At 36.6% G+C, this 23,477-nt stretch overlaps 1 protein-coding gene across 1 annotated transcript in view; it reads right to left on the bottom strand.

The window, feature by feature from the left end:
- The window catches only part of LRP1B (LDL receptor related protein 1B), a 2,167,013-nt gene that overhangs the window by 652,278 nt on the left and 1,491,258 nt on the right, over positions 1 to 23,477 (bottom strand). Inside the window, exon 32 of the mRNA XM_070768349.1 lies at positions 14,586 to 14,735. Coding sequence (XP_070624450.1) covers positions 14,586 to 14,735 — 150 coding nt within the window. The remainder of the gene's footprint in view (positions 1 to 14,585; positions 14,736 to 23,477) is intronic.

Below are 23,477 nucleotides of genomic sequence, written 5' to 3'. Positions count from 1 at the left end.
GAAATCTCTGTATAAGTGGATTCATGCAGAGCAAATCCATGTTGTCGAAGTGTCAAGTGTACACTGTTTTCCCACACTAGGAATACTGACCCTTTAGTAATGGAATTGTTACATGCTTCATGCCGTGCTGTTTGCTGAGCACCTACAAGGTGCCCAGCTCAAAATAGTCACTTGATAAATGGTTGAATTGGTAAATGAATCAAAATTGGGACAGATAAGTATGCTCTCTGTATTATGATATAATATATAAGTATAAATAGAAACATGAGAAGCAAATCTTGATTCTTTTTCATTAAGTTACATTAAAGGAAAGAAAGAAAACATGAAAGAACTATATATCCCCTCCTTTCTCTGCCATCTATCCCTATCTTTCACTCCAAGACAATTTCATACCAGCAGCTGTTACAAACACCAAGGGTTTGTTTTTATGTATATATTTTTAAGGCTCTCAATTTTAATCAAAAACTGTGATAATAGGCCTACAGTCACAATATCAGGTTTCGTACAGGTGCTTGTTCTCTGAGGATCAGGAGTCTTTTTGGTATGAGCAAGTTTCTGAAATTCAGCTCTATTGACATTTTGGGCCAAACAGTTCCTTGTTATGGAGGATTCTACTGAGTCTTGTAGTTTGTTTACTAGTATTCCTGCTTTTCACCCCACTTCCCTGGTGGCTCAAATGGTAAAGAGTCCGCCTGCAATGCGGGAGACCTGGGTTCAACCCCTGGGTTGGGAATATCACCTGGAGCAGGGCATGGTAACTCACTTCAGTATTCCTGCCTGGAGAATCCGCATCGACAGAGGAGCCTGGTGGGTTGTAGTCCATGGGGTCACAAAGAGTTGGACACAACGGAGCGACTAAGCACAGCACAAAAATTAGTAGAAACCCTTTCTTATCAGCAACTGTGACCTCAATGTTTTCCAACAATGACAAATGTTCCCTAGTAGACAAAACCACCTTGGGTTTGAGAATCACTGGCATAGTGAGAAGAAATAAAACTCTGGAGGTAGACAGAATTATGTTAGAGATCCAGCTTTGACCTTGAACCACCCACATTATTTTCAGAGGCAACACTGCAGTTTCAATATTTCTTTTGCATGGTTGCTGTGTCTATAAGCACTAATGTGTAAATTTAGAGAGTAGATGCTCTCTGAACAATACTTACTGAGATAAACAGTGAAGCATAAAAAGCATAAGATTATCTAAAATTTTAAAATAAATGCATGTGTGTGTGTGTCTGCATGCTAAGTAGCTTCAGTTGTGCCTGACTGTGACCCTATGGACTAGGGCCCACCAGGCTCCTCTGTCCTTGAGATTCTCCCAGCAAGAACAATGGAGTGAGTTGCCATGCCCTCCTCCAGGGGATCTTCCCCACTGAGGGACTGAACCTGTGTCCCTTATGTCTGCTACATTTGGCAGATGCGTTCTTTACCACTAGTGCCACGTGGGAAAATAAATGCATAAGTGTGAAAAAAAATTGGAGCATTCTGTATAACTTTTTTGAATGTAACTATTTTCAATTAAAAATGTATTCTAGAGAGTAGTTCAAATCAATATATAGATTTAATTCATTTTTAATAGCTGCATAATATTTCATTTTATATGAACATTTCATGACTCATTTTGCTAGTCCTTTAAAATACACATGAAGGTTTCTTCCCCCGGACATCTAATTACAAGTACCACTACAAAGCATATGCTTACATACATCTCAGTGCACATATATCCTAGTGTAACTAGAGCTACAAGACAAATTTCTGAAAGAAACACAAGCTTTAAAGATGAAGAATCATGGATTAGAAAGCTTGCTACACTGTTTACTAACCAGGTAACAGTGAGTGATTAATTTATGCTACTGAACCTCGGCTGGGAGCTCTGGAGTAAGCAGTGTTAATGGTATCTCTCTCAGGGGACTGCTGTGAGAATTGCATGAGTTACAATTTGTAAATTAAATACTAGAATGCTTTATTTATTTAGACCATCAATTACTATCATTAAAGAGAATAATGCTGGTAGGCCCAACTGTGAGAGACCACCTTTAAGAGCTAAAGTTTTTGTTTTGTTTGTTCTAGAACTCTATCACTTGTGTGTGCTTTGGCATAATTTTTTTCTTCTTCTTCTTCCATCAAGGTGTTTGGTTCCCTTGACAACAAGCATTACTCAATAGAGTACTTCTTTTCTTGCTTTTCTACATACATATGTATATAGAGTATGTGTCAGAAATGATTATGTTTACACACTTACGTGATTCATTTTCTTCCCTTTTCAATTCAAACCCTTATATTTGAAAGTATTTTCTTTTCACATTTATTTCAATATATATTTAAATTGGATAATATATTTATGGTTGTGATCATTCTGCATAAATATTTGCCTGTTCTGATTGAAAATACACTTTGATTGCTGTGGCACAGGTTTGGTGTGTATATGGTCATTGATTTATTTATTCATACATTTTACTGCTACTTAGTGAATGTACTCAGTGCAAAGCATCTTGTTGTGTGTCATGAATAATGCATATATGAATAAAATTTGGTCCCAAATTATGGAGAAATGAGACATGTTAGCTCATTAGGAAACACAAAATTTCATCACTTCTGAAAAATACAATGGGGCTCTGAGGAAAAAATTTTAAATACTGAAATATAATTAAAGTAGGACTTGAAGTGAATCCTAAAGGAAATAAACCCTGAATATTCATGGGGAGGACTGATGCTGAGGCCCCAATACTTTGGCCACCTGATATGAAGAGCTGACTCACTGGAAAAGACCCTAATGCTGGGAAAGATTGAGGAAAGGAGGATAAGGCGGCAACAAAGGATGAGATGGTTAGATAGCATCACCAACTCAATGGACATGAGTTTGAGCAAACTCCAGAGATAGTGGAGGACAGAGGACCCTGGGTGCTTCAGTCCATGGAGTCACAAAGTGACTGGCACCACTTCATGAGGGAACAACAATAGCTGAAGTAGGCTTTGGAGGGCCTGTAGCCTGCCAGCCTCCTCCGTCCATGGGATTCTCCAGGCAAGAACATTGGAGTGGGTTGTTGACATTTCCTTCTCCATTTCACCCATTAGGGTGGCTGATAAATATGAAAGGCAGCCAAAGAATAAGACAAATAGAAATAAATACGCCAAGATCAGATACAAGAGAACAATTTGCCTTGATGCATTGCAACTGAAGGGTAGGGGAGGACTGAATGAAAAGCAGAGTTATGACAGGGAAGGCTCTTCCTGGTAGTGGAAACAGCCCTTGGCATGAGTCAGGATCTCTCAGCTTCAGTTTCAGAGGATTGGGTTTCACAAATCTTCTTGACCCTATTTCTTTATCTGTAAGGTGGGATGAATAATGCTTTGGGTTTTAACAAAACTTATTGATCCTTAAATTTCTTTTATCTAAGGTGGCACTAGCAGTAAAGAACCTGCCTGTCGATGCAGGAGACATCAGAAACACATGATTGATCCTTGGGTCAGGAAGACTGCCTGGAAGACGGCATGGCAACACACTCTAGTATTCTTGCCTGGAGAATTCCAAGAACAGAGGAGCCTGGGAGGCTACAAGTCCATAGGGTGGCAAAGAGTTGGATATGACTGAAGCGACTCAGCACACATAAGGTAAACTAATAATGTTGTGACAAACAGCTTCTGGTGAATGAAAAGGAGAAAAAATATGAGCATTTCAGAGTAAGTTCTGAGTGCGTATTCCAGCCTCTGAAATATTTTGACCCGGGGAGGGGGTGCCACAGCAGGTCTGAACTTTGCAGGTCTTAATAGCTTGGGGACCAGAGATATGAAGAGTGGAAAGAAGTTAAAGAGTTGTAGTAGCCTAAATAAAATGTTAGTGAGTGTCTAACTGGACTCTGAAAGCAAAACAAATAAAGGGGCAGAGCTATCATATATAAAAGGAAAACTGGCAATCTAAAGATCAGCCACAGGCTGGGGGAAGAAACTCATAAGTAGTAAGAACCCCTTGGAACTAAGTTTCAGCTGCTTTTCACATTCAGAGGGAGAGAAATATTCAGTAAGCTTTGACTAAAAAAAAAAAAAAAAAAGGAAAAAACTGCCCTTGAAAACATGTGAAGTGGACTTGCCTTGCACAAAACAGAGGAAATGACTTCTTAAGGTAGACTATTAAAGTCAAGAATTTGCAAGTTATCAGACCCACCACCTTGTCATAAGAATATAACATAGAATCCTTTCAGACTAGATTTCAGTGTGAATCTGCAAGTGCTCTGTCTAAGGATCTTAACAAGACTAAATGCAGCAAACTCACAGCCTGTCACTTGCTATCATTTATATGTTTCATCGATGCCGTGACAGTTTGCTATAATAATTCATCTCAAGAAATAAAGTAGAAAAAAAAAGTTTTGATGATTTCTCTGTACCAGTTTTACTTGATTGATTATTGTACATACACTTTTTACATTTCTATTATTATTTATAGAGTGTATTTTAGATCTGAGGCAATTTACAAGTATGCAAACTGAGGGCTAGGTTATGCTTTATTTTTAATAAATTGTAACATATTATCATACCAAATATAATTCTGAAAAGAAAACAGAATCAAATAATGAAAGTATACCACAGAAATTAGCAGTGCAAACCTAAGTGTTAGTGTATATAGAGCCTAAATTTTTTGCCATTAAGCTTAAAGGCTTTTTTTTTTTTTTTTTTTCAGTCAGCAAAGAGACTAGATGATTGTGCTTTGTTGTAGAAGCTCCAGTGGGAACACTCAAATCATTTAATCCCCAAAAATATTTACACTGTATTTTCAAGCAAATAGATATGTCCTTATCTGTTATTCAGCTGGTTCTGCAAGCATTTAATCTGACAACCTTGGTTTCCCATTGCAAACTATCCATGCACTGGGAATTTTCACAGCAACTATTATGATGACTTTGATTTTGTAAAGTGAACTTCTGGAAACTATGAACAGATGTCTTTAAGGGCTACATTTAGTAAAGACTTTCAAGGGCTCCCTAAAGGGCAAATGATTATTTTGTTAACACTGCTTTAAAATAAAAGTGTTCATAGCCAAATTGAGAGAAGCTAACATTTTATTCAATACAGGACTGAGTTTGTTTCTGATAAGACAGTGAAAATGCACTCTCCCCCTTGAAGGATATTTTTTCTCTTCCTTGATTGATCCTAACAGTAGCCAAAATTCAATGTCCTTCTAATATTTACATATTAAGCTTATTCTTACAAATTGCTACTTGAAACAGATCAATAATATAATATATTTCAACTGTAGTTGGTAGCACATAAAACTTCAACTGAGAGGGTTTAAGTATCCACAGAAAATGTGTAGCTTTATTTACTTATTTATTTTGCCTTTACTGTTATTCAAAGTTTCTTTTATTATAAAGATAAGTTTGCCAGTTTATTCAAATGATGCTAAGAATCAGATGGTTGTTGAAGATAGTTACTTCAGATCAGATCAGTCGCTCAGTCGTGTCCGACTCTTTGCGACCCCCGTGAACTGCAGCACGCCAGGCCTCCCTGTCCATCACCAACTCCCGGAGTTCACTCAGACTCACGTGCATCGAGTCAGTGATGCCATCCAGCCATCTCATCCTCTGTCGTCCCCTTCTCCTCCGGCCCCCAATCCCTCCCAGCATCAGAGTCTTTTCCAATGAGTCAACTCTTCACATGAGGTAGCCAAAGTACTGGAGTTTCAGCTATCATTCCTTCCAAAGAAATCCCAGGGCTGATCTCCTTTAGAATGGACTGGTTGGATCTCCTTGCAGTCCAAGGGACTCTCAAGAGTCTTCTCCAACACCACAGTTCAAAAGCATCAATTCTTCGGCGCTCAGCCTTCTTCACAGTCCAACTCTCACATCCATACATGATCACAGGAAAAACCATAGCCTTGACTGGACAAACCTTTGTTGGCAAAGTAATGTCTCTGCTTTTCAATATGCTATCTAGGTTGGTCATAACTTTCCTTCCAAGGAGTAAGTGTCTTTTAATTTCATGGCTGCAGTCACCATCTGTAGTGATTTTGGAGCCCAGAAAAATAAAGTCTGACACTGTTTCCCCTGTTTCCCCATCTATTTCCTGTGAAGTGGTGGGACTGGATGCCACGATCTTCGTTTTCTGAATGTTGAGCTTTAAGCCAACTTTTTCACTCCCCACTTTCACTTTTGGTATTTATAAAAAGTAGAAGCCTATTTTAAAACAACTAATTTGAGTAATCCTAGGTTGTAAACATCCACCAAATTCTCAACTAAAAGTTAAATTGAATAATTTTGCCCAACTTCTAAAAGATTAATATGAATTGTGATTTAACATAACTTTACACATTAATTTTATTTTTAGCCACAATTTTATTGCTTCTGGTGTACTACTTTAACTTAGATAATGGTTAATTTTAAACAATTTCCTTCACCCTGGGTTAATCTGTTAGTGATAAAATCATACAAGTTTTTAAAATTTTGTAGATCTTATGGTCAAAGCTCATATTTTTGCAGAATAGAAAATTAAAGGTAGAAGTCAGTAGTTGTCCCATATCCACTGCTGGTTAGTGAATATTAAGAACAGGAATCTAAAGTACATTTCTTCAACTGACGAAGTAACTTGAATGATCTCGAAGGACTCCCCAGGGGGCGCTAGTGGTAAATGACCTACCTGCCAATGCAGGATACATAAGAGAGGGGGGTTCAACCCCTGGGAACATACCCTGGAGGAGCAAATGGCAACCCACTGCAGTATCCCAGTGGGGAGAGAAACCTGACAAACTATAGTCGATAGGGTTGCAGAGTCAGACACCACTAAAGCGACTTAGAAGGCACAAAAATGAAAGTGAAAGTCCTGCAGTTGTGTCCAACTCTTTGTGATCCTGTGGACTATAGACAAGGTAACATTTCATTCTGAAAGTCTATGGTTTAGAATTTCCCTGGTGGTCCAGTGGTTAAGACTGCATTCCCAATGCAAGGGGCCTGGGTTGGATCCCTGATCAGGGGATTAGATCCCACATGCTGCAACTTAGACCTGGTACAAGCAAATAAATAAACAAATATTTGAAAAAAAAAAAAACTGTCTGATTTAAACACGTAAAGAATGCTACTAATATATATATACACATATGTGTGTGTGTGTGTGTGCACTCATGCATGCACGTGCACATGCGTGCTAAGTCACTTCAGTCATGTCCGAATCCATGCGACCCTGTGGACTGTAGCCCTCCAGACTCCTCTGTCCATGTGATTCTCCAGGCAAGAATACTGGAGTGGGTTGCCATGCCCTCCTCCAGGGAATATTCCTGATTCAAGAATTGGATCCTCATGTCTTACATCTCCTGCACTGGCAGACAGGTTCTTTAGCAACACACACATACACACTTCTTGACATTCAAGAAGAACTTGCCATGTTAACTTTGGAATTTGTATCTATAAATACCATGGTAAATACAATTTCCAAAGATCATATTGTACCACAAAATGAAACTAAAAAAGTACATGTATGCTTGAATCTCAATGGGTATACTATATATGCAATGGAGTAACATATGAGCTAATGAATAAAAAGCTCACTGAGTGTGAGCATGGGGTGGAGGTTTAAATTCAAAGTCACACCTCTTGTAGTGTCCAGGACTCAAACTCTTGCCTGAGCAAAACTTGACAAATTACTACGTGACATGTTTGAATGGACTGTATAAACATCACCTACGATTGAATAAGATGCTGACCATTAAATAAAAAAATATCAAGGATTTTCTATTCAGACACACAAATTTTGTCAAGTTTGCTTGAATAATTCCTGTGTCCTCATTTTATGGCTTCCTTGGTGGCTCAGATGGTAAAGAACCTGCCTGCAATGCAGGAGACCTGGCTTCGATCCCTGGGTTGGGAAATCCCCTTGAGGAGGGCATGGCAACCCACTCCAATATTCTTGCCTGCTGCTGCTGCTGCTGCTACTGCTAAGTCGCTTCAGTCGTGTCTGACTCTGTGTGACCCCATAGACAGCAGTCCACCAGGCTCCCCCATCCCTGGGATTCTCTAGGCAAGAACACTGGAGTGGGTTGCCATTTCCGTCTCCAATGCATGAAAGTGAAAAGTGAAGGTCAAGTCGCTCAGTCGTGTCTGACTCTTAGCGACCTCATGGACTGCAGCCTACCAGGCTTCTCCGTCCATGGGATTTTCCAGGCAAGAGTATTGGAGTGGGGTGCCACTGTCTTCTCTGAATATTCTTGCCTAGAGAATCCCAATGGATAGAGGAAACTTATTTCTACAGTCCATGGGGTTGTAAAGAGTTGGACATGACTAAGCGACTGAGCACAGAACAGCCTCACTTCTATTTTAAATCTATAGTCCATTTGCCCCAGGTCTTTCCTGACTCACCCTGAATGTATAAAATAGAGCTAAGTTAACATCCTGCTATTTCCTGAATTCCATCTTAATTTTCTCCAAATATTATTAAGCCTATTTCTGGCAGTACATTTATTTCACTTGTGTATTTTCCTTTAAATCCATGAACTGATTTTTCTAACTTTCTCTTCAGTGCAGATAAAATATATGCAGTCTGCTCTCAAACTGCATACACTGTCAGTGAAGAGGAACAGTATGTTAAATATAATCCATAAATAAGTCACTAACTCTAATTTTAATCAATAGTTTTAACCTCTTTCTCCTCATAAAGGCACTTAAGAGTGAATAGGAACTTGATTAATTTGTGGTTACCTTACTGTATCCTGAAGACATTAATGATCACGAAAATGCCAAAAATTATGAGAAAAGGGTGAATAAAAACAAACAAAAAAGTTCTATATCTGAGAACTAGCTAATCAAAAGTTGAATATAGCATACTGACTGTACACTATTTGGAAACATAAACCATTTGAAAATCATGTCAAAAATGTTTTAGAGTAAACTTATCTCATGGAACTGAAGTATATTTATAAAAGAAAATTCTTTTAAAAATTACTGTTAAATACTGAGAAAAATTATCTAAGAAAAATAAGAATTAGACATAATTTTAGAGCTATTAGCTATTGTTTTCGAAAGCAAAAACTATTATATTTATTGTGTACATGTATGCTCAGGCACATGTACAATTTTTCAATCCTATACATGTACTATCTTTTCAATCCTATAGACTGTAGCCCACCAAACTCCTCTGTCCATGGGATTCTACAAGCAAGAATGTTAGAGTGGGCTGTCATTTTCTCCTCCAAGGAACATTCCTGACCCAGAGATTGAACCTGCCTCTCTTGCATTCTCTTGCATTGGCAGAGGGATTCTTTACTATTGTGCCACCTGGGAAGCCCATTATATTTGTTAGCTCTGATATCTGGGAAAAGACAATTGACAAAGTCATTTTTTTTTTAAATGGGAAAGAATTTGATGTCCAAAGTTTTAGGCTAGGTCAGCTTATATTTGATAACTAGGAAAGTATTTTAGTAAGTTTGGCTGCTTTAACAAATACTATAGATTGGGTAACTTAAATAACAGATATTTATTTCTCACAGTTCTGGGGGCTGGAAGTTCAAGATCAGGATGCCAGCACTTGCTTGCTGTATTCTCACACTATAGAGAGAGATAGTGAGTCTAGCTCTCTGGTCTTTTTGAAGGACACTAATCCCATTATGGGAGCTCTAATGGCATGACCTAGTTACTTCCCAAAGGCCCCCTCCTAATACCTTCATATTAGGGCTTCAACATATAAATTAGGGGGAATGCAAACATTCAGTCCAGAGCAAAAGGTAATAGAAGTTAAATAGCCATTGTACACAATGTGTAAATCACTTCAGACTCACTGGATAAAAAGTGAATCACAAACAACATTGCATTTGAACCATGGCTAACTTTAAAGATGTCTCACCTGGTAAATTACCAGAATCACCCATGAAGATTTGATATTATTAAATTATTTAAAAAGATCTTTTTTTCAGAACAAAACTTTTAAAATATAACATAAAAGTTGAAAACAAAAGGAACAACTGAAACGGTTTTTGTTGGTTCATATGGCATTCCTTCACTCTTCTTGGACATTCAGCCTAAAACCTAAATTTTTATTCTTACTCATATACTTTTATATCTCTTTCCCCTGATTTTTTTTTCTTTTTTGCCCCTTAACAGTTACCTATAATTCTATGGGTTTTCTACCCTACTTATTGTCTGTCTTCCTTGCTTTTCTGCAAGTTTGAGAAGTCAGGAGTCTTACTACCATATATAACAGTGCCTGCTACATGGTAGGCAGTAATAAATATTTGTTAAAAGAATGAATAGAAATGAATATCCACTGATATTAGGATATAAATTCCACATCCAGAAATTACATTTCTTTGTCAACAATGAAGTAACTCAAATAAAAGGTTGACCTCACATTCATGTTTTTTATCTATATGTGCCTCAGGCAAAATACAGTCTCGTGGAATAAGACCATGAAAGCCTTGTAGGAAATCATGTCCTGTTCATTAGAAGAGGAACCCTTTCTCCCCTGTAAAATAAATCAGCTCTACCAGATTTTTTTTTTTTTTTCTACAAGTCCCCTCTAACAGTATACTACTACTAAGTCACTTCAGTCGTGTACGACTCTGTGCGACCCCATAGACGGCAGCCCACCAGGCTCCCCCGTCCCTGGGATTCTCCAGGCAAGAACACTGGAGTGGGTTGCCATTTCCTTCTCCAATGCATGAAAGTGAAAAGTGAAAGTTAAGTCGTTCAGTCATGTCCGACTCTCCTCGACCCCATGGACTGCAGCCTACCAGGCTCCTCCGTCCATGGAATTTTCCAGGCAAGAGTACTGGAGTGGGGTATAGATGGGCATTAACTGTCTTAATTCCATCCTCTTCAAGCTACAGTTCAAAGTCAGTAATATAAAAGATGACAGAAAGAAGGTGTGGTACATGTATACAATGGAATATTAACTCAATCATTTAAAAAAATGAACTAATGCCATTTGCAGCAACAGGATGGACCTAGAGATTGCCATACTAAGTGAAGTAAGTCAGACAGAGGAAGAAGATATATGCTGATATCCATTATATGCAGAATCTGAAAAGAAATGATAAAATTGAACTTATTTACACAACAGACTCACAGACTTAGAGAATGAACTTATGGTTACCAGGGGGAAAAGATTAGGGATATTTAAAATGGATAACCAACAATGACCTACTTATAGCACAGGGAACTCTGCACAATAGTACATGGCAGCCTGAATGGGAAGGAAATTTGGGGAAGAATGGACATATGTATAATATATGGCTGAGTCCTTCTGCTGTCCACTTGAAACTATCAAGAAATTATTAATTGGCTATACTCCAATATAAAATAAATATTATATAAAATCCCAAATATGTATGGGTATTACATGTTTAAATTAATGAAAATTAAAAAAAAAAAAAAGAATAATGGAACCAGAGATGGTAGCTAACTGGTGCCTCTGAGCTGAATCAAACACATAGAGGATTGTTATAGTAATATTGTTGTTATTATTTGGTAGTTAGTTTTTTGGTTTGTAGGGTGTTATCCTTCACAATTAGCTTATACAGTATGTTGGCCGGCATGGTATATTTTTAAATGTGATTATGGACTAACATTAAAAATTGTGAGATAATTGAATCATGGATTTCTTGCTTCTTGTGAAAAATGAAAGCTCTGACACAACTGGTTAACATTCCTTATGCCAAAAATTAGTGGAACTGAGAGGTGTTCTACCTCAAGTGCTCCATTAGCTCTCTCCAGTTTTATCACACTTCCTGCCATTCTCAAGTCTAGGTATTAAAGCCTAGACTCAGTTGCTACTTACTAATATGTTGTGCTACTGCATTATTATACCTGTTATTCATAACTTGCCTTTCTCTATTAAATAAGTACTTGAGTCTGTGAATCTGTTCATCATTAATGAACGAGCTCTATGGATGGAAGGACATATGAATTAGTTATCTGTTGCTGTGTAACAAGTTAACCCCAAAACTTAGGCTCTTAAAACAGTAAATGTTTATTTTTTCACATGGTTTCTATGGATCCAGAATCTGGGAGCCACTGGAGGAGGCTGGTAGGCTGCAGTCCATGGGGTCGCTAGAGTCGGACACGACTGAGCGACTTCACTTTTCACTTTCATGCATTGGAGGAGGAAATGGTGACCCACTCCAGTGTTCTTGCCTGGAGAATCCCAGGGACGGGGGAGCCTGGTGGGCTGCCGTCTATAGGGTCGCATAGAGTTGGACACGACTGAAGCGACTTAGCAGCAGCAGCAGCATGTGAGTGGCTGGTGCTGGTTTGGACTCTCTCCTGAGGTTGCTGTAATATATTGGCTTTGGATATAGTCAGCTGAAATCTTGACTGTGCTGAGAGCTTCAAGAAGACTCCCCCATATGGCTGTTGGCTAGAGGTCTCAGTTCCTTGCTATATGAACTTCCCCAGAGGGCTGCTTGTGGAGCCTCACAACATGTCCCTGGCTTTGCCCAGAGTTAGTAACCCACGAGATAGAGGGCAAGAAGGAAGGCTCATGATTTTTATGATCTCATCTCCAAAGTCACACACCATCACATCAGCCTTATTTTATTCATTAGACGTGAGCAACTAAGTCCAGCCCACACTCAAGGGGAGAGAAGTTGAATTCTACCTCTTGAAAGAAGTATCAACGTCTTTGGGAGACTTAGATGTAGCAATTTTGGTCTTTGGGTCTTGCACTTGGTTGACTCATCAAACAATTCCTTTATTTTAATCTAATGTCCTACTACTTTACTTGATTTAATATTTCAAAGCTCTTTTCAGTTTATTTTGTATATACCATTCCAAGTAAAACTGGGAACCCCGAAGACTTACAAGATATAATATTTGAGGTTCAAAAAAACTGAGCAATGTGTCCAAAGAGATTATTAACTCAATTTTTAGGAAAACCACTCCTAAATCTTAATGAAACACAAACTTTAAGTTACTTTTCATCTAGGTAGTCTGAGGAGCTGGCATATAACCAGTCACAACATATTAATAATTATTTCTTTGTTCCTGAATGTGCAACTTCAAAAAGAATCACTGTAGGCAAATTTCTTCTTAAACATTTGTACCTGTAATCATCAGCAATCCCCTGGATAGTGGTAAGATTCTTTTTTTTTAACTTTTTTTATTGCCTTTTTTACATGACTATACTATTCAGTCTCAGCAGGAAGCAGGTCATCACCCTTTATACCAGCCCCAAAGAAAAAGAGTATAGAGGCTCTGAATGAAGAAAGGGGAATCTCAACAGAAGGGCAAATTCAAAGACAAGATAGGGAACTTCGGAGAGTAGACATTGCTCATCTGCTTCTCTATGGTGATGTCCTTTAAGCCCTCAAACTGATGATATATTTTGATATATCTAGTTGATGCACTGACAATATAGATATTAATAGGTTTTGTTTTAATTCATTTTTTATCTTCCAGGGTTAATCAAATTATGGTGACAGGGAGAGGTACACATATATAACTATCCACTTGTTAAAAGCAAAAAATGTTAATTTACTCAAGGTTGGTTCCCATATGGCACTGATGTCATGTAAGATGCACACCACTGACCCAATATATACATAATGATTTCATCCAAGTTTTTTCTTTACTTTACAGCAGAAAACAAAATTGGTGTTTTTATTGTTAAAATGGACTACTGTGCCATTTCTTGAGATTTTGTTCATAGCAATGAGTTCTGTAAGTTTAGTATTCATTTCCTACTCATAGCAAGGTTGGTAGCAATCATGTTAGCAGAAATAAATTTTTATAAAGCCTACATTTTTCTATAAGGCAATGATTTTTATAGTACATAAATTATGTGATATGTATATACATTCACTGAAAGTCATCCCTTGAAATGTTATGACATATTTGTAACATGCTTCCTCTACTTATCAGGTTCCGTGGCTACAGTATTTGCCAGTGGCTTGATTTCATGAAGTTTATTGGAACTCAGTTTTTGAAAACATAGTATGAATGTTGTTTTGGGAATTGTTGCAGTTTATCAAACCATTTTAAGAATTTAGACTCTGCTGTTTTTATTCAGGTGATTTAAACTATGTACAAATACACAAAAATCATTTTTTTCTTCTTAATTTGGTAAAGTCAAGTAATACAAACTAATCTCACTTTCTTATTGCTTTATGAGACAATTTTAAATAAATTTCTACTCTAACCACTTGTCAGGTATAATCCTTGTGCATTTGTGTATGTATAAAGCATTTTCGTGAAAGAATTTAAAGCATTAGTCAATGATACTGTGGACTTGTTTTTTCAATTATCTGTGTATATCAAGCTATCCTTTATAAGCAGAGATAAGATTTTTCTTTATTTTGACAAATACCCACTGCCATTGCACTTTAGAATATTATAGTAGAACATGGAAAATAATAGTTAAAATAATATCAATAATAATAAGCCAAGAATCAATAACAGTGAAGTTAGTATTGCTAACAGTCCCTGACCTGGATAATCTTATAAGTTTGTTTGATAAGGTTAAGAAAAAAAGAAAAGAAAAACTCTCTTAGAGATGTGCAACTTGAATGTGCTTCTAGTGTTAATGGAGCAGTAACTTTTTTAAGCTTTTAATAGGTCATAATTAATCAAACCCAATCAATACAAGCATCAGAGATATAGAACCATTGTACTTACCCATGATGGTTAGGGCTGTAGCTTTTGTTAATTCTTCTTTCATTGTCTCTATTACTTCTAAATTACTGCCATCCAGGTTGCATCTATTTATGGTTCCATTTCCTGAACTGATCCAATAAAGTTTGTTTTCCACATAGTCTATTGATAGACCTGTAATTAAATGATACAACTTAACCATAACGGTAGCCACTTAAACTGTAATATTCACCTAGCACTGGATTTGGGGGAAAGAATAAGTTGCAAGCTCAGATTTTTGTTTTTAAAGATATGATCTGGCTAACAGGGAGATTCAATACTGTTTTAACTATTAGTCAAAAAATATACTTTTATAACACAATGGTTATCTCTGATTATCACAATAATCTTGCAACTTTAAGATTGCTTCATTTTACAGATAAGGAAAACAATACCCAAAATAGTCAAGAAATCTATTTGAGGCCACAGTAGGTAAGTGGACATTCCAGAGATTTTAAGGTTTCTATTTCTAAATTGAGTGTTTTCTTTCTTCGTTATACTGCTTTGCCTCAGAAAGCATTACTGTGTAACAGTTATTGGGGATACTTATTTTATTAATGAAATTTCTAATTTCCCCTTTACTTTCAGTAAAATCTACCTTAGAAAGTTACAGATTTAAAGTGGTGGTTTTCAGTACTCTTCAAGTAAATCCAAAGATAGAATTTCAACAATTAACAATTTCACTGAAGTGTGGCAATGAATTGAGCTCATTTAGGAGCTGTCATTGAGAAATAAACCATACAGAAAAGAAGTGAACCAAGCCAATGGCTTAAGACCATTGTCCCTGCAGGATGTGTCACTGTAAGTTCACTTTATAGTAGTTTATGAACAATCCCCTACATTATAGGGGTGTTCTTGGTTTTCAAATGTCTCAGGACACGTACATTTTGGTTGCCAAGGATATACATCTAATTAATTATAGGCATCCTCAGTAGGTTCATGATCCATCCACGTTATAAAATGAATGCTGTGGCTTCATGTTGGTGTTCTGTGACTCACAACTATTAATACTTGTGAAAGAAGCATATATGGGCACAAAGCAGGCATACAATAAATAATCTGTTTATGGGACCTCCCTCACAGAATGAAGTGAATAAAAGACACAAAAAAGTCCCTTCTCTATAAAAACAAAACAAAACAAAAAAACAAAAACCTAAGATAAAAAAGGAAAAAAAGAGGAAAGGAAGAAAAGGTAAGAAAAAAGGGAAGATGGAAGAAAGAAGGAAAACAAACAGAGAATCACTGAGTTCAATTGCACGGAAAAAGTGATAACATAGCTTAATACTCTCAACTACAGTTAGTGAGCGGACCAGTTTTAATCAAGTAGCAACAATAAAACAAGTCTATATAATATCCAAGCTATTTACTGACTTATTGGTATGTTTTCTTGATGAAAGTCTGGAAAGTTTACCAGGAAATCACAAGGTATAGAATTAGACACTGAAGGGATAAAATTTTCAAAAAGAATTTTTATAAATACTGTGGGTCATTAGCTTTCATTACTATCACAAAATAATCAAAAGCTACATAGTCATATTCTATGAGATAATATTTTCACGGTGAAAGTCATTCATCATTCTTTTTTTTTCTTTTTAATGAAAGTTTGGTTATTCTGTATGTAGTTCCTAAGCCACCACCATATATCTTTTCTAGTATAAATAAATTCTGGTTTAGACACCTTAATGTTATAAGTGGTCTATTTTACCTTCTACTTAGTTGACCATCTAAAGCATATAATTCCATCTTTAATTCAGCTGAAGCATATCTTTACTATAGATTTATGGTTCAAATATAACCCCAAAGTTTCTGTTGCTGAATTTTCAACAGGAATCAAATTAACAAATTCTCTTTAAGGCAGGGTATCTATCACCCTAGATATTCTAAATTTTATTTCTCAATCAAGTTAAATCATCAGAGAATTATTTGCATTTTTAGATTGTTAAGGCTTTGTCTCTCTCTCTGAATTTCTTCTGAATTGGACTTTAGCATTTGCTCTTGGTATAAATGAAAGGTGCCATAAGAAGTAGCCATAGGAAACCCACTGTTATACTTCACAGGATATAGTGTCCGAAATAATACATCACACTGTGACCTCTTTATATAAGGACCCGTGGGAGGAATTTCTCTCAGGGCTCAGTGCCAGGAAAAGCTTTATGTGGAAAATATAAAAATTGTAACTGATCATATTTCTGTCTTTGCTTTGGCTGCAAAGAAACCGAAGAGTCAGATTTGTGACCCATCTCCAGCACTTGTAAAGCAATTGCATTTATACCACAAACTTGCCTCCTGGCTTCAACAGAGAGTTCTAATTACCCTACACCTTGATTTTTAAAATTAATATTTCTGTCTTTTTCATCTTAGGGAATGTTTTTAAGTGTCCTCAACCCTTATCAGAAAAACATCTACTTTTGCTTTATTAACTACGCTAAAGCCTTTGACTGTGTGGATCACAACAAAATGTGGAAAAGTTTTAAAGAGATGGGAATACCAGACACCTGACCTGCCTCCTGAGATATCTGTATGCAGGTCAGGAAGCAACAGTTAGAAATGGACATGTAATAATAGACTGGTTCCAAATAGCAAAAGGAGTATGTCAAGGCTGTATATTGTCACCCTGCTTATTTAACTTATATGCAGAGTACATCATGCGAAATGCCAGGCTGGATAAAGCACAAGCTGGAATCAAGATTATTGGGAGAAATATAAGTAACCACAGATATGCAGATGACACCTCCTTTATGGAAGAAAGCAAAGAAGAGCTAAAGAGCCTCTTGATGAAAGTGAAAGGAGAGTGAAAAAGTTGGCTTAAAGCTCAACATCCAGAAAACGAAGATCATGGCATCTGGTCCCTTCACTTCACGGCAAATAGATGGGGAAACACTGGAAACAGTGAGACTTTATTCTGGGGGCTCCAAAATCACTACAGATGGTGACTGCAGTCATGAAATTAAAAGACACTTGCTCCTTGGAAGAAAAGCTATGACCAACCTAGATAGCATATTAAAAGGCAGAGACATTACTTTACCAACAAAGGTCCATCTAGTCAGTTATGGTTTTTCCAGTAGTCATGTATGGATGTAAGAGTTGGACTATAAAGAAAGCTGAGCACCAAAGAATTGATGCTTTTGAACTGTGGTGTTGGAGAAGACTCTTGAGAATCCCTTGGACTGCAAAGAGATCCAACCTGTCCATCCTAAAGGAAATCAGTCCTGAGTATTCATTGGAAGGACTGATGCTGAAGCTGAAACTTCAATACTTTGGCCACCTGATGAGAGGAACAGACTCATTTGAAAAGACCCTGATGCTGGGAAAGTTTGAAGGATGGAGAAGGGGATGACAGAGGATTAGATGATTGGATTATATCACCGACACGATGGACATGAGTTTGAGTAAGCTCCATGAGTTGGTAATGGACAGGAAAGCCTGGCGAGCTGCAATCCATGGGGTCGCAGAGTCGGAAACGACTGAGTGAGTGACTGAACTGAACTGAACAACCCCTTTTTGGAAAGAGAGGGTACATACTGAATATGCTCAACTCCACACTAACCCACAATATCAGAACTTTCTCAACTAGCTAAAATTCTGCAGTTTCTAGACTCAAACTTAGGTTTTGTAAAGCAGTGACACAGAGCAAGGAAATTGCAGATTTTGGGCCATAGTTCCCCAGTTTCTACTACTCTACATCTTTGTTCCTAGATTGTGAGTGCTGAGGGGAAAGGAACTGTGTGTTCGTGAGCTTTTTGTCTTTAGCACAGAGCATGATGCCTAGAGCAGAGATAAAATTATAAATCTTGAATGAAGGTATGGGTTATTTAATTAACTCCATTTTGAAATAAGTTGTCTTCAAGGAGTTCTGCCTAGTAAAGTTGAATTATCTCCACAACAATTTCCTTTAAATATACTACCTATCTCCATATATTATGAAGATAGGGATGAAGCACAGTGATTCAATAGAGCTACTTGGTATGGCTTAGATTTTTTAATATCAGTGTTAAAAAAAGTACTTTAGGATTAATAATTTAAGGTTCACAGGGAAAAAAAGGTAAAGTTCCTATTTTAACCTGTATCTGTATTCACTTAGCCACCTACATATACCTTTCTCCTGTCAGATATATTAGTTAATCCCTGAATGCTCTTGAGCATGTTTATTTCCAGATATATACAAGAGAATTTAAATATTTAAAAAATCTTATTATGAATTTAGGAATTGGTTACATATGTTTTCATAGATTAGTATGTTTCGAAGCAACTATTTATAAATCTCATTAATATAAATATTTTTACATACAACTTAAAAATTGTGTTATTATGTTTAGGTCTTAGCAACACTGAAGAATTAATTGGTATCCTTCTATTAGAATAATTTCTGAATCAGATCTCTGTTTCAAAAGATAAATCATTTAGCAGTGAACACAGTGGTTTTGATGCAATTGAAGCTACTTATTGCTTTTAGCATGCTAAGTCAATAGCCATGAGAAAACAGATCAAATGTGAGCACGCCTATAAAAGTGTCCTGGAATGTACACAAATAAATGTAATTATGTCTGTACTGGAAGATTCTCAGTGTGGGTGACTAAGACTAAAAAGTCCTGAAAGGGCTCTAAGGTCTGTCTGAAGAATATGCCATTAGTGCATTACTAATACACTCTGCATTAGAGTCCTTTCTGCCAGATATATTTATTTTTAAAATTATCTGGATCTGTTTATCAAATAGATAACCCAGACTCAATAATATAATAGGTATACCATTGGAAGAAAAGTCATCACTTAAATTGAAAAACCTTAATGATAAGGAAAACTTATCTTTTTACTTATCTTTTCTATTACTGAAAGGAGCAGAGATAATCTATCTGCTTTGATTCTAACACTCATTATTTGAAACCAAGATTTCCTTTAATTTATTATTTTGTTTGAACATTTTGATTAAAACCATCTTACTTTTAATTTAGACAATATGACTTGCCAAAATGATGTAATTGCCCTCATAATGGAAACATTCCATACATTGGTAAAAGAAATTACACAATATTAAAATAAATATAATTAACAATATTTTCCACATATCACTAAAAAAATAAACAAATAAGTCCCTTAAATTTTAAGTAGAGACTCAAAATTTAATTTTGTTACAACTAAGACTGAAAAGTTCATTTTTATGTGTCTCATCTCTTTTCTTTTTTATATGACTCAAAATAAAATCAGGATAACACCAACTTAGAATTAAAACAAAAATGCAAATATATAGAAAAATTTTAAAAATTAAGGCTTTCTGTGGATAATAATTATCTATTTTTTTCCATCACTTATCAAATTTAATTTCAAGATTTTCATCCCTGGGAGTGCATTATAATTATCTGAAAAGCTATTAAAAATACTGATCCCACCCCCAGAAACTCTAATTTAATTGATTTATGTTGGTCCCAAGCATCAGTATTTTTAAGAAATCTCTCGAGGTAATTTTAGAATATAAAATGTAAGGACATTTTTTTAAACACAGCATAGTTTTGTAATCTTTTAAATCTGAATATTTAAAAGATTTAATGAGGCCTTTTAAATTTTGCTGGAAAGTGTATAATGATGAGATCTTTGGAAACATAGAAATACTAAAGATGTAGATGGGGAAAAAGACATACAGTGGATATTTTAATGTAGATGATTAACTTCAAGGCCTCTAGCCATCCATAATAAATAACACTGAAATCTTCCAAATATTTTCTTTGTAGTGTTATGTTCAGACAGTAGAACACAATCCCTTCAGCTTCTGGAACTGTGAAAGCTGTAAAAAACTGGCTATTGAAAACACATGAATAATGCTGAAATATTATAAAGTTGCATCCCTTACAATACTTGCAGAATAATTATAATGTTCCGGATATTCCAAAATGGAGATATTTTCAGAGTTCACCAAAACAGGAATGATTATTCCTGAGGCAGAGCTTTCTCTGGAACACTGAACTTTTAACTCCAAGGGAGCAAAGTTATTCCATGGAGAAGTAGAATAGGAGTAAGTGCCTACTCACCATTGGGCTATCTCAAGAAATGTTCTCTTCTGAAAACACTTAGGTTTTTAAGTTAAAGAATAAACATCCTGAGAAAGTCCAAAGTACTCTTTGTAGTCTATCTCTGGCTTCTTTCTGAAGTAAACACAAATATAAGCTGCTACCCTCTAATTACCTTGTCTGTGAGGTTCTGGGTTGATCTGACAGAAGTCTAGGTAGCCTTTACCTGGCTATACGCTCACTTCACAATTGTTAGGTTGTAGTAATAAGAATAATTCCCTCATAGACTAGTGTCTGACACATAGACATCCTTAACAAATGCTAGGTTTTTGTATTTCCTTTTAAACTAAAATCCTATTTCTAAAATTTACAACCATCTCTCTGGTAATTCCTACAATTGATTATTTTGAGATAATTTGATAATGAGAAATACTCAGATTTCAGACTTAATTTGTAATTCAGTATTTTCTCAATTATACAGGTACATCAAAATTTAAAACTTTGTTCTATAAAAGCCAATAAAAAATATGCTTCAGTCTGGGACAAAATATTTGCAGTCCACATATCCAACAAAAGACTAGTATTCAGAAAACAAATCTCAAAATTCAATAGTTTAAAAAAAAACAAATTAGAAAATGGGAAAAAAAAATGAACAAAATTCTCACAGAAGATATACAAATGACAAATAAGTGCATGGAAAAAATGTTCAGTGTCACAAGAAAATGCAAACTAAAATGACAATGTGTATCACTACAGAGGAATGACTACAATAAAACTAGTGACAGCAGCAAACACTGTTAGGATGCAGGAAAAAAGCTATCACTGACTTATTGCTGGTAGGAATGGAAAATCGTACAGCTACTCTGGAAAACAACTGCAGTTTCTTACGAAATTAAGCATGTTATTACCATGCTGCTGCTACTGCTGCTAAGTCGCTTCAGTCGTGTCCGACTCTATGCGACCCCATAGACGGCAGCCCACCAGGCTCCCCCGTCCCTGGGATTCTCCAGGCAAGAACACTGGAGTGGGCTGCCATTTCCTTCTCCAATGCATGAAAGTGAAAAGTGAAAGTGAAGTCGCTCAGTCGTGTCCGACTCTTCACGACCCCATGGACTGCAGCCCACCAGGCTTCTCCGTCCATGGGATTTTCCAGGCAAGAATACTGGAGTGGGGTGCCATTGCCTTGGTCCCACTAATTGAACTCCTGGAAATTTATCCCAGAGAAATTAAAACAGATATTTACACAAAAACTTGTACATGAATGTTTATAACAGCTTTATTTATAGAAGTCATGAATCCCAGCAGAATCCTATGACCCTCCTGGGCGCAAAAGCCTTTTCCTGTCCCCTTCCCTGAGGGCAGGTTCAAACAGCTGTTATTCAGGGAATGGAGGGAATGTGGAGACAAGGAAGGAACAGTCAAGAAACAATAGTGCAACCATTGGAGCAGGGTCCTGGTCCCCCTCAAGGGATATACATTACATTTTCTTTGAGCTTTTCTGCAGAACTAAAACTTCCACCAAATGAAGGTGTCAACTACTTGATGAAGTACTCTTCCAGAGAGGGTCACAGTTAACCATCATCACCTGATACCAGATGATCTCCAGATTGAAGGAATGTGAGCCCTGCAGGCACCCTGATCCTTGTCCTCATCAGCAATTCCCCCTTCCACTGGAAGATTCCTCACCTCATTCTTCCTCATCCCCCCAGGTTGAAACACATGATTTTAAGGGCATTAGCCTGCTGTAGCCCCCTTTACCTGGCTAAGAAATAAAACTATTCTTTTCTACTTCACACAAAATTCTTATCTCCAAGATTTAATGTGGTGTCCATGTATAGAGGCCACATTTGGTTTCAGTTAAAAATTAGAATCATCTCACTCCCTTCAACAGGAGAATGGTTAGCTAAACTGTGCTATGTATATACCATGGCATACTACTCAGCACTACAAAGAAAAATAAAAAATCTATTGATACATGCAACAACTCTCCCAGGGATAAATGCTGAGTGGAAAAAAGGCAATCCAAAAAGTTATATACTGTATGATTTCATTTATGTAACACTTTAAAATGGCAAAATTTTAGAAATGGAAGACAGTGTGATAAGAGAAGGGGGAAGAGAGTACATATGAAATAGGTAATAGAAAAGATTGGTGTGATATTGGAATTATTCACTATCTTATTTTGCCTTTATTTATTTCCCCTACTTTTCCACAGAAATTGATTCAGTTTATTCAGTATTTTGACTCTGGTATTAATATAAGAAACTATATACATGATAAAAGTGTATAGATCTGAATACACACATACACACACACACAAATGAATACTAATAGTACATAATCTGATTAAGATTGATAGATTGTATTAAGGTCAATATCTGAGTTGTAATATTTTATTGCCCAATAACTCAGTTGGTACAGAAACGATCTGCAATGCAGGAGACCCTGATTCCATTATTCCTGGGTCAGGAAGATCCAATGGAGAAGGGATAGACCACCCACTCCAGTAGAGTAAAGAAGGGACCGACCACCCACTTGGGCTTCCTTTATGCTCAGCTGTTAAAGAATCCACATGCAATGCAGAAGACCAGGATTTGATCCCTGGGTTGGGAAGATTCCCTGGAGAAGGGAACAGCTACCCACTCCAGTATTCTGGCTGGGAGAATTCCATGGACTGTATAGTCCATGGGGTCACAAAAAGTCAGACACGAATGAGCGACATTCAGTTTCACTAATATAGTTTTATATAATATTCCAATTGGGAGAAATGAGATGAAGTATATATGGAACCCTTCTGCATTATTTTTACAACTGCATGTGAATCTAAAATTACCTCAATAAAATTTCAATTAAAAAATATTTTTCAGTAAAAAGTTGA

This window comes from Bos indicus, chromosome 2 (genome assembly GCF_029378745.1).
Source record: "Bos indicus isolate NIAB-ARS_2022 breed Sahiwal x Tharparkar chromosome 2, NIAB-ARS_B.indTharparkar_mat_pri_1.0, whole genome shotgun sequence".
Taxonomy (NCBI): domain Eukaryota; kingdom Metazoa; phylum Chordata; class Mammalia; order Artiodactyla; family Bovidae; genus Bos; species Bos indicus.
This window is presented reverse-complemented; position numbering and strand designations above follow the sequence as displayed.